The following is a 12,192-nucleotide window of genomic DNA, read 5'->3' as shown; positions in this document are numbered from 1 at the left end:
CGCGTCCCAGAAGTCACGTGACTCCTTCAAAACGCCTGACCTTTCCCTCGAAATCCGGACCGGAACCAGAGACGGTTCTGGATCCGGCCCAACCCACGGATCTTGTTTTCATGAAGTCATTCTGTCGGTGTAGTTTGGCGTTGATCACGTGACCTGCCACGTCGACTGGACGGAGAGTTTCCTGGAGCTCGTGTGCGTGTGTGAGTGTGAGTGAGTGAGTCACACAGACAGAGAGTGTGTCAGAAGCATGTCACGTTTATTGAAGCTGATCAAGAGCACACTTTCCTCATCAGAGAGGTCAAAGGTCAGTGGTTATTTACAAGCATCGCGGCGGCTCAGACCGGAGTCTCCTCCTGCGCGTCTGACTCTGGAGACAGCTGGGACATCTCCATCTCCTCCACAGCTGCTGGGAGCTGCTCTCTCCTCCTGCCCCTCCACACCAGCCCCCCCACCACCCCCCCCACACACAGCATCAGCACCAGCACCACAGCACTGAGCAGCACGGACCTCAGCAGGAGGTGATCCTCCTCTGGCTCTCTCAGCTTCACCAGGGTCTCAGACCTGAACACACAGAGAAGGTCTCTCGTAACCACACACCAGACCTGTCCACTGGTTCTGTTGGACCTCATGAACCAGTGAACCACATCAGTCTGACTCCAGTTCCCACAGTGGAGAGTGAGCTCCTCCCACTCAGTGAAGAGCTGCACAGCAGGAGGCTCAGGCTCAGGACACACCCACAGGAGATAACTCTCATTACCATCATCACTGAGGTGACAGGTGTATACACCTGAGTGGCCCAGTGTCAGAGATGGAAACATCAGAGTGGAGTTGAGACTCTCTCTCTCAGACCACAGTGAATTCCCCATCATCCAGCTGTGTGTTTGGTCCCTGCTGCCGTCAGAACAGTTCAGCTCCAGACTCTGTCTGTGATGACCTGAGCCTGGATGTTGGAGCAGAGCAGCAGCAGCAGCAGCAGTGCAGCCATGGTGTCGTCTGTCAGACACTCTGCTGCGACGGCTGCTTCATCCTCTCTATCTCAACACCATCAGCAGGACGTGACGAGAGGAACACTTCCTGTTCGCTTGATCAGGTGTGAAGAGCGGAGGCAGCACCGCAGCATCAGACCAACACACGGACTCTTTATTCACATGTCTCACATTCATGGAGGTGAAGCTGCTGACTTGCAAGTCCAGTCGCACATCTGTGCATCAAACTACACATTTGCAGACTCCAAGATTTTAACCAAAATAATGACGGCTTTTGCGATGAATGAATCACATTTTAATCTTTCTTTTATTCAGTGGTTTGAGTTGTTTGTCAGAGCTCCATGTTAGTGCATGTTTTGCATTCTTCTCACCTGTGCACTACGACTCTCACACACTGTTTCTGTTGTCACTTTGAGCTGAGAGTAAGAGGCGCACACTGTTGACCTTGTTTGAGCTGAAGGTCAGTGACGCACTTTGGATTCATTTTCACTCTTTCTTTGGCCAAACAAGAAGTGCTGCGCATTGTTTTTATTTTTTGGTGCCACAAACACTGAGGCGGTTTGTGTTGCTTGTACCCATTTTGGATCTCAGTCTATGTCTGAATTGTAACATCACATTGCAAAAACAGCCCTCATGACACTGACACACACTCAGAGCTTCACTGCAAGCTGCGCTGCTGACGTGACATGAAACTGTGCAGACATGGAGGAGAAGACCTGCTGCACATGAACATGGAGTCACATTTCTGTCAGCTATTGTAGCGACCTGGAGATTTGAAGTATTTTCTTTTGATCTAGTTTTGTTTTGTCTTGCTGTGGTGTCGGGGTGATGTATTTCTGTTTGTCGAGTGTGGATGACGTCATAAAAGGGGCGAGAAGAGGCGCGCGAGCGGTGTGGTGTATACATGTGGTTGAACCTGACTTTGTGCCTCACTCTGTCCAACGGAAAGAAATAAAACACAGAACCGGGATGAATAAAGTTGCCGAAACTGGATTAAGACTCGTGTTTCGAGGGGGCAACATAAAATTGGTGTTTCCACCCGGTCCTACACTGATTGGATTTCCGGATGGTCGAGGATTGTGCTGCTATCGGTCGAAGACACACGTCAGCGAAGCCACGTAAGTCATCCGTAAACCATACACAATCAACAGTCAGAGAGTGTAAAACGTGTCCATGATGTCTGAGGCCCGTCAAATATCACCGGCGTGGGAATGTATTCTTGAAGAAATAGAAGAAAAGTTACCGACACTGTCGGCGTTGCAGCTGAATGACGTATGTGATGCACTCGGTCTGATCGTGGATGAGGGTGACAAGGACAAACCTCGCAAGTTAAGGAGACAAGTCATTCAGAAACTAGAAGGGGATGATGTCATGTCACTTGAAGACGGAGGAATGTCTCTTTTGCTGGAACTTAATGATCGAATCGACGTGTTAAAGAGCGAAAGGAGTCAAGGCTCTACGTCGAAACAATCGGCATCCGAGCACCCCCAAGTGGTTGAGAGTGGTACTACAACGAGAGGCGTTCGAGACGAAAAGGAAGTAAATGACACAAATAAAAGGGGATTTTCAAATATCCCCCCTCAAAATACTTCGGTCCACCATTTGTACAGAAGAGAGCTAAAAATAATTGGACAAATTGGAGAACCTCATCAGAAAGACAAACTAGGATATGCAAGTTTGGAAAGGCAAATCCAAAAAGCAATCAAGAAGGGATATGATGAAGGAGAAGTCATTGATGCTGTCATGCTGAAATTAAGAAGTTACCTGGAAAGTCGTGCTGACCTGACACTACAGGCTCTCAGACAAATATTAAGAACACATTATATTGAGAAGGATGCCACAGAGTTGTATCACTCCCTCACGCGAGCAGGCCAAGAACAAAGAGAAACGCCGATACAATTTCTTGTCAGAGCCATGGACTTAAGACAGCAAGTGTTGTTTGCATCAGAGAGAGTTGATTCTGGATTGAAATACAGCTCAGAACTAATACAAAATCAGTTTCTACAAACAATCTTGACCGGTCTTCAGGATGATTCGATGCGAGCAGACATGAAAGCCTACTTGCAGGATGCCAACGTAAAAGACGAACTTCTTTTGGAGAAAATGACAGCTGTCTATAGCTTGGAGGTGGAAAGAAAGAACAAGTTGACAGCAACATTAAAAACAAGAACTGTGAAAGTGTCTTCCATAAATCACAAATATAAAGAAACTGATAGGGAAGAGTCTGGAAGCCAAGTGAGCACAACAAAGAAACAGAAAGAATCCCTAAAGCGTGATACTTTGATGGAGAAGGTGGATGAAGGAAATCGGGCAATATGTGAAGCCATACAAAGCCTAACTAGACAGATTGCTGGCCTTAGTCGCACCTCTTCAACTCCAAACCTGCAAAAGCGCAACCAAGGAGACGGGAAATACCCAAGACGACCCAGAGTGTCAGAACAGAGAAGGTGTCAACAGTGTCAAACAGCTAATCCAGACGGAAGGTGTAACCACTGCTATAAATGTGGAAGCTCCGAACATTGGGCTGTAGGCTGTCGTCGCCAAAACATAACAGTTACAATGAATAAGATTGAAAATAAGCAAACCTTTGAAGACATGGTGTTGAAAATGAACCAGTTCAACTGTGGAGTACCAGTCAGCGGTAAACAACAGCAAACTGCCAAGCTGGTAGGAAAAAAATGCTTAATTCAAGCTACTTTAGGTGGTGTCAATACCACAGTGCTGTGGGACACAGGCTCACAAGTGTCTATTGTGGGAAAAGACTGGAAGAGAGAACATTTGCCTGACGTTGAGTTGAGATCAGTGAAGGAGCTGCTTGAAGAAGGTGGGCTTGAATTGTCTGCAGCAAATGGGACAATAATTCCATACGAAGGTTGGATGTGTCTGGACTTTTCGCTGTCTAAAAATGCCATGTCAGGAATGCACGACAGCCCTGTCATAGTCCCAATTCTTGTGGCCAGCAGTGAGTTCTCATGCCCTGTCATTGGCTTTAATGTGATAGAAGAACTAGCGCCAGCAAATGATAGTACTGAAGGCTGTCATCCTCAAGGTCACATGGTACAGAGACTTTCTTCAGCCCTTGAAGTGGGACACAAAACTGCCATAGCTGTTTTATCAGTGCTGACAAAGCGAACCACAGGTTGTAAGGTTAAGCAGACAGCCTGTCGTAATAGAAAAGAACACAGTGATGGAAGTTGATTGTTGCAAAATTAACGGCAGAATACTAGGTGGAACACGCGTGTTGTTTGAACCACATCATGAAGCACCGTGGCATGCCGGACCGATCATCCAAGAACAACTCACTGAATTCCATATCTGTTATGGCATACCCGGATTTGGAGAAGCCATTCATTCTCCATGTGGATGCATCAGAACCAGGCTTGGGGGCAGTCTTGTATCAACGACAGGATGGATCTCTCAGAGTGATATCCTATGGCTCTCGAACATTGACTGCAGCAGAGAAAAACTATAAACTGCACTCTGGGAAATTAGAGTTTCTGGCACTAAAATGGGCCGTCACAGAACGCTTTCGTGATTACTTGTTTCACGCACCCCATTTCACTGTGTACAGTGATAACAACCCATTAACTTATGTCACCAAGTCTGCAAAACTTAATGCTACTGGACATCGCTGGATTGCAGAGTTAGCAGACTACAGATTTACCATCAAGTATAGACCAGGACCAGCGAACCGAGATGCAGATTTTCTTTCCCGCAGACCAAAACCAATGGAGGAAATAATGCATGAGTGTACTGAGCAGTACAGACAGGAAGATGTTGAAGCCATTGGAGTGGCACTGGAAAAAGAAAGCAAAGGACAACTCAATTGGATCTCGGCTGTCACCTGCAACGTGGACGCATTCCCAGAAATGAGCAGAATTTCTAGTCCGATTAAAGCTCTTACAGCTGATGAAATTAAGACTGCACAGAACAGTGATCCGACCATCAGCAGAGTCTTGACATTAAAAAGAACTGAGAGAACTGAGCCACATCTAACACACCAGTCCGACAGCTCCTCAGAGAGTGGCCTCGGTTACAAATGAATGAAGATGGAATCCTGAGGAGAGAAACAACATCTAGGTCACAATTAGTAATCCCAAATTCTCTGAAACCGACGATTTACAAGTTGCTTCATGAGGAGACGGGGCACTTGGGTGCTGATCGTGTGGTTTCTCTTGCCAGACAACGTTTCTTTTGGCCGAAAATAAGACAGGAAATAGAACATCATGTAACACAAGTCTGTTGCTGCATGAAGAGGAAAAAACCTAACAGAGCCACAAGGACACCTATACAGAGTATTGAGACTTCTGCACCGTTTGAAATGATCTGCATCGACTATGTACACCTTGAAAAGAGTAGTGGAGGAGAAGAGTATATTCTTGTAGTGGTGGATCATTTTACTAAATATGCCCAGGCGTACGCAACAAAAGACAAATCGGGCAAAACTGCAGCAAAGAAGCTGTTTGATGATTACATTCCACGTTTTGGTTTCCCATCAAAAATCCACCATGATCAGGAAAAAGAGTTTGAGAACCATCTCTTTCGAAAACTCCAGCGTTACAGTGGTATCCAGCACTCTCGAACAACACCATACCACCCTCAAGGTAACCCAGCAGAGCGGTTCAATCGAACACTTTTGGGGATGTTACGTACACTGGAGGAGACTCAGAAATCAAGGTGGAAGGAACATCTTAATAAGGTCGTCCATGCATACAACTCAACTGTGAGCGATGCCACTGGTTTCTCCCCCTTCTTTTTACTTTTTGGACGCGAGCCAATGTTGCCTGTTGATTTACTCTTCCCAAGAAGAGAAGACCAGAAACAATCACCTGTAGATTATGCAGAAAAATGGAGAGACGCAATGCATCAAGCATACGAAATCGCAATGCAAAACATGAGAAAATGTGCAAAGAGGGGACAAAGAAACTATAATCAGCTGACATGGAGTTGCTCACTTGAACCAGGTGACCATGTACTGGTCAGAAATCTTACCCCAAGGGGAGGACCTGGAAAGCTACGCAGCTACTGGGAAGACTCCATATATGTAGTCAGTAAAAGGAGAGGGCCAGATAGCCCTGTTTATGTTGTCGAACCGCTACATGGTCCAGGAAGAAAACGAGTCTTACACCGTAACTTGCTCTTGCCATGTCCGTATCTGGTTGACAAAGAGTCTACTAAAGGAAAAAACAGAAGCGGAAGGGAAGAGGATTCAGAACGAAGACAGCCAAGTCAAAACATAAGAGAGTGTCGAGAAAGAATGAGTGATAACTCCTCTGATTCGGACAGTTCTTGTGTTCCTGACTTTTCATTGTGGACCTCACCAAGACACGCTGAGAGTTTACTAGATGCAGAAGCAGAAGAGTTTCATCCTCGCAATCAAATGGGAGATGCTCAAGTAGAGGCACCTGTGTATCAAGAAAACCAGGAAGTCGATCCTCCTGAAGTGAACATTGACGTGGGATCTGTTGCTGATGAGAGTGGGGTTGAATCTGAAGAGGATGGTGATTTGGAAACACCCAGACATAGACCAGCGAGAGTCAGAAAGCCAAGACAAGTTTACACATATGATCGTCTTGGTCATCCGACATCGAGGCCTCTGCGGGTCTATCCGGTCAGTGTGAGACAACAGTTGGGGAACCCAGACCACTCTTCAAGATCGCTACTGTATCCTTTTCAGAACAATTTGCAAAGGTTTTACTGTTGAATAGATAAAGAACTGACTGTTAAGTCCTGTTATTAGTAGATAGTGTGTGTATTGAGTTTGTAATAGAACGTGTTTTCACAAGAATTATAAAGAGTATTATAAACTGCAGTTCAAATGAAGACGTATTCTGAATGAGGAGGCATATTGCTTAATCAGAAGTTAAGTGTGTGAAGGTTAGTAACTTGATTATCATATGTAGTAGGGCTGGGTATCGATTCTAATTTCAAGAATCGATTCGATTCCGATTCTCATGACTTAGAATCGGTTGTCACGATTCGATTCGATTCGATTCGATCCGATCCGATCTCGATTCAGGTTAGTATTTAAACCATTTTCTGAGCTGTTGGCATGATCACATGACAAGTTACACAACGTATTAATACTAGTATCATATTGACATTCAACAGGAAAAGAATGAAGGATTGATAGTCAATGATAATAAAGATCCAGATGTGACTGCTCATGGGACTGGTGCATTATTAGAAATATGACATTAAAAATTCACCCAAAAGATGCTGCTGTTTAATACTAATGCGTTTTTATTTTATTACCAAAATGAAAAAAAGATATTCTCAGCCACTGAAAATGTAAACAGAGTGCTGGTTACTGACTTCACAGCAACCTGACGGTCATTGCTCAGTATGTGAACAGTTCTATGTGGTCTGTAGTACGTGTGAGAAGAGGTCCCACTCCTCATCAATATAGTGAGTTGTCAGACTCGTGTAAGATTGCGCAGATGTCCACGCATCACTTGTAATGCCCACCCTGACTGCTGACTGAAGCTTACTCTTCACGTTTTCTTTGACTGACTGCTGCATGTTTGGGATAACAGACGTTTGCGAGACACCGTAACATAGTGAGCCTCTGTTACTTTCATTAGCCGCCTGAAGCCCTCGTTTCCAACGACGGAAGACGGGCGCATATCTTTGCAAATGAAGCCCGCGATCGCTTCAGTTATTTTGACAGAGCGTGCAGAATTACCCGCTAGTGGTAAAGTTCGCTCGAGTTTCATTTGTTGTGGCCCGGTGGATGGCTTGGACAGGAGCGCTGGGTGATGTCGCGTCACGTGACTCGTGAGGTGGGTCGTATTTCCGCAATACTGCAACACTTCCAGTACCTCCATTAGGCATAACATGCTAATTGCTATACTTTTGTCGAGCGCGTTTTTGGTTTGGTCGCGTCTGAACGTTGCTCGTGTTGCCACTGTGAGGAGGCATGTTGTTTTGACTTTGGTGTCCAAGGTGCGCGCATGCGCACTTCACCCGGGGAATATGTTAAAACGTAAATTAATTAATCCGATCTTTGGACCTACGAATCGATCTTATGGAATTGATGTACGAATCGATTCAGAATCGGAAAATCGATTTTTTAAACACAGCACTAAATAATAATAATAATAATCACAATAAATGTTTGACTAAATTAAAAAAATATATATATATATGATAAAATAACATTTAAACAGTCTTTATTTCCCCCTTCTCAGTCTCAATGTCATTAAGTAAATTATTAAATTATTATGTTATTTATTTTTCACCTTTTTATAGTCTGCTTTTTTCTCCGATTTTTATTATTATTATTATTATTATTAATAATAATTATTATTATTATTAACAACAACAATAATAATTATGAGTGAGTGAGTACAATAATAAATACTACTATTACTACTACTACTAATAATAATAATAATAATAGTAATAATGTGTTTTTATTGTGGCGATTTTTTTATCAACCATTTCCATTTTTACATTAAATGTATCCAATGATATCTGAACAGTGAATTCAAATTGCTTAACATCATCAAACTTTGTTTTACTCCAGATTTATCCTTTTTTTGTTGTTGTATTTTCAAGGTTTTTTTTTTTATTCAGGAGTTGTGGTAAGTGAAAATAAAGCTCGAGACTGAGATCAGAGCATCAGTTTTATGTTCCACATGTTTGGCCAGACAGTGTAGGTTCGACACTGAAGGAGCAGCAGGTGAGATGGTTTTGGCCTCACTGACCTCCATGATGCATCACCTGGACACGGCTTCAACCTGGTTCTGACCCGGTCTGTCACTAGAGCTGTGGGAACACAGGAAGATGTTCCATACTCAGGACTGTTTTTGCTCCTGCGGGGAACAAAAATGAGCTTCTCTTGATGAAACCCTCTGGAGTCGGCCCGGGTCTGGACCCTCAGTGTTCTGGTCCGATGGCAGCCTTGGTCTCCAACTGAGCAGAGAAAGGCGCCGCAGCAGGGCGCGAAGCTCCTGACAGGTTCCTTCAGCCACTTCACACGTGGCTGTGAGGGACGTGGGTCAGTAACTCTGTTCTTCAGCCTCCAGGACGGACGGAGAGCGACTTCGCTGCAGTGGAGGCCACTGGCTTCAGAGGGCAGCAGATGATGGACCTCACCGTGGTCCACAGCTGGAGCAGAGAGGGCGCTCCAGAGGAAGGTGGGCAGCTGGGATCCAGAGGCGAGAAGCTACTTGGAGGTCCATCCTGAGAAGGAGAGGAAGAGGAGGACAGCTCCAGAGCAGGAGGAGAGGCAGAGGAGGCTGGTGGCTGGACTTCACCTGCAGGACCTGTCAGCACCCGGGAGAGTGATGGCCACGCCCCTCCCTGGAGGCTCGACCTCTCGCTCTGCCAAGGTCACTCCACCAGTCACCGAATTAAAGCCCATTGAAGATCTGCTTCCAGAGCTGCTCCTCAGGCCGGAGCACCTGGAAGACCCGGGAGTGGAGAAGCGGACGGGACACGCCCCCTGGACCACAGCAGCACCTCAGACCTCTGAAACTGTGGCTCAACCTGAGGCTGAGGAGCCAACGGCAGCCCAGCGCTCCAACCACTCGGTCGGTCGACCTTCCTCAGCCGGAGCAGAAGACGGGAGTCAGAGGCAGAAGGTCCAGGTCAGCAGGCCCCAGACGGACCACAGCATCCAGCGGACCACAGAGGCCCCTTTCCCCTTCTTCTCAGACGACGACTGCCCCCCCGACTGCTCCTGCTACGGACGGTAAGACGGGATGTTGCTCTTGCACCTCACTCTGCTCACATGAACCCAATGCTGTTGTAGATAAACATCTACAACAGCATTAAATCTTAGTTTTAGTTTTGATTTTTTTTTTTTTTTTACATACTTTTTCAATGTTTTTTCAGATTTTAAACTTTTCTACATTTACATATTTATTTACATTTAAATATTAATTTATTTTCAGATTTAAAGTTTCTTTGAAAATAAAACTTGTAAATAAAACTAAAATAAAACTGAAACCTGTAGCTCTCTTTTTGTTTACTATTTTGTAAAATTCAAAACTGTTTTTAAATTCACAAGTCTTACTTTTTTGTGAGTGGAAAGGTTTTATTTGTTTATTTTCAATAAAAAAAAAAACCATTGGATTGAAGACTTTTTCTCCGCATATTAAATTGAAACCTTTTTTTTCAGATTGAAATGTTTTTATTTTGAATTAAAACTCAAGTATAATCTTTTTTTTTTCATATTCAAACTTCCTTTCTCTTTCTATGATGTCGTTTCAATTTTAAAACTGTTTTAATATTCAAAACTCTTTTTTCTGGCTTCAACATATTTTTGCCAGTTTCAAACTTTTATTTTATTTTTTAATGAGAAACTCTTTTTCAGTTGAAAAACTTGTTTTTTTTATTCATCTTATTTCATTCATGACTGTTTCCGGATGCAAAGCTTTGTGACCCTGGTGTGGCTCCGTACATCCCGCTCCACAGTCCTAGCAGGTCCCCAATGTCTCCCTCTGCTGTTCCTGTTCCCAGTGTGGTCCAGTGCTCCGACAGACGAGTGGAGCAGGTCCCCTACGGCATCCCGTCCAACTCCCGCTACATCCTCCTGATGAACAACCACATCCAGGGCATCCAGCTGGACCTCCTGAAGCACCTCTCCTCTCTGGAGTTCCTGCTGCTCAGCAACAACCGCCTGACCGACGGTGCCATCGCAGACGCCTTTGACGGCGCCCCCGCTCTCAAGCGCCTCTTCCTGGACGGGAACCTCCTGGCCAGCGTCCCGGCAGGTCTCCCGGTCTGGAGGAGCTGCGTCTGGAGGGTAACCAGCTGAGGGCCGTGTCAGAAGGAACAGGATGGTGAAGGTGGCGCCGGGTGCCTTCAGGTCTCTCTCCGCCCTGCATCAGCTGGAGCTGTGCCACAACCACCTGCGGCAGGTTCCTCGGCAGCTGCCTCCCGGCCTGCGCTCACTGGCGCTCACCCACAACCGGATCCACAGCGTGTCCCCCGACGCCTTCTGCTGGGGCCAGGTGGCTCTGAGCGGCCTGCTCCAGGTCCGGCTGGAGCACAACCTCAGCCACATGGGCCGGCTGGACTCCCGGGCCTTCAGGTGCTTGAGGGGCCCGCAGATCCTGCGCTTCTACTGAACTCTGGACCACAGAGCCGGGATGGGCGCCCCCTGCTGAGCTCTGAGAATGAAGTTCTGCCAGGTCCCTGTGACAGGTTCACATGTGATTTGACTGACTTTCTCTGCTTTTCTTGAAACATTGATGTGGCCCTTCACATATTTATGCATTTTCATGTGACTCAAACACGTCTGGACACAGTATCTGCTGTTTGTTTACAACTGTCACATGAGAGTATGAAGAGGATTGAAGTCAAAGCTTTTGTCTCACAAATGTTTCTTCCATGTCAATAAAATAACTGCAACAAAAGACAAATGCTGGTTTGATCATGACTGAAAAAAAAGATTATATTTAGACATAAAAATACAGGAAACCTTATTCAATAAAAAAAACATTTTTTTCTCTCCATTTGAAACTTCTTTTCTGTTTTCCTTTGTCTACATTTTTTAGATTAAAAACTAAAATCCATGACTCATTCAATTCCACTTCACATTTTTCCGCTTTCAAAACATTATTATTATGCATTTATTTCCAATTTCAACCACTAGGACTCAAAGCCTTTTCAGACTCAGAACTCTTGACCCTGTTGTACCTCCATCCATCAGGCCGGTGAGCCGAACGTCTTCAGTAGATTTGACTTTCTTGACGTAACAACAGGAGACACTCCCGCCTTTGATTGCTCGTCTATTCCTTCATTGCTTTTATTCAAACCAAATTTTTGTGCCGGATGAGTCGAGTCAAGTCACAATATTCAGTTCCAGCCAAAAGAGGGCGCTCAACAACCACTCCGTGTGAATGAACAAAAATACCCGGAATATTGATGATTACTATTATTATTATTATTATTATTATTATTATAGCGACAAACAAAGCACAAATAGACTTTCTAGTGTAATGTACAAAATCCATAGTCAGCCACATAGCTTGAAATGGAATTAAGTGAAACCAAATAGAATTCACCAATGCACGAGAGGGGAGGGGGACAGGGATGGACACATTCAAATGAACCTGTTCAGGCATCTGCCAACTGCTTTTATTGCTACAGCTGATTTTCGAGAGCCGAGAAAAGAATAACTGTGGTGACGTAAAACACAGCTGAAACATGGAAGAACTGTATCGCCAACATTTGCCATTTTAAAACAACATGA

At 44.9% G+C, this 12,192-nt stretch overlaps 1 protein-coding gene across 2 annotated transcripts; it reads left to right on the top strand.

Moving 5' to 3' along the window:
* Window positions 1-1,865: 1,865 nt before the first annotated feature.
* LOC128758188 (extracellular matrix protein 2-like) lies at window positions 1,866-11,070 on the top strand. Of its 2 annotated transcripts, none has more exons than XM_053864087.1 (3): window positions 1,866-2,104; window positions 9,010-9,684; window positions 10,455-11,070. In XM_053864087.1, the coding sequence occupies exons 2-3, from the start codon at window positions 9,278-9,280 to the stop codon at window positions 10,750-10,752; spliced, it is 705 nt and encodes a 234-aa protein (XP_053720062.1). In that variant the 5' UTR covers window positions 1,866-2,104; window positions 9,010-9,277; the 3' UTR covers window positions 10,753-11,070. The 2 variants fall into 2 exon arrangements, with proteins under 2 accessions (XP_053720062.1, XP_053720063.1); XM_053864088.1 differs by lacking the exon at window positions 1,866-2,104 and adding an exon at window positions 8,911-8,948.
* The last annotated feature ends 1,122 nt before the right edge of the window (window positions 11,071-12,192 follow it).

This window comes from Synchiropus splendidus, chromosome 4, assembly GCF_027744825.2.
Source record: "Synchiropus splendidus isolate RoL2022-P1 chromosome 4, RoL_Sspl_1.0, whole genome shotgun sequence".
Lineage (NCBI taxonomy): Eukaryota > Metazoa > Chordata > Actinopteri > Syngnathiformes > Callionymidae > Synchiropus > Synchiropus splendidus.
Note: the sequence above shows the minus strand (reverse complement) of the source record. Positions and strands in the feature narration are given on the sequence as shown.

What these genes read in the sequence shown, in the direction of transcription:
- LOC128758188 (XM_053864087.1), top strand. Translation starts at nt 9,278, where the DNA reads ATGGCCACGCCCCTCCCTGGAGGCTCGACCTCTCGCTCTGCCAAGGTC. An exon ending in GACTGCTCCTGCTACGGACG is followed by an intron (nt 9,685 to 10,454) that starts GTAAGACGGGAT and finishes TCCTGTTCCCAG; the next exon opens with TGTGGTCCAGTGCTCCGACA.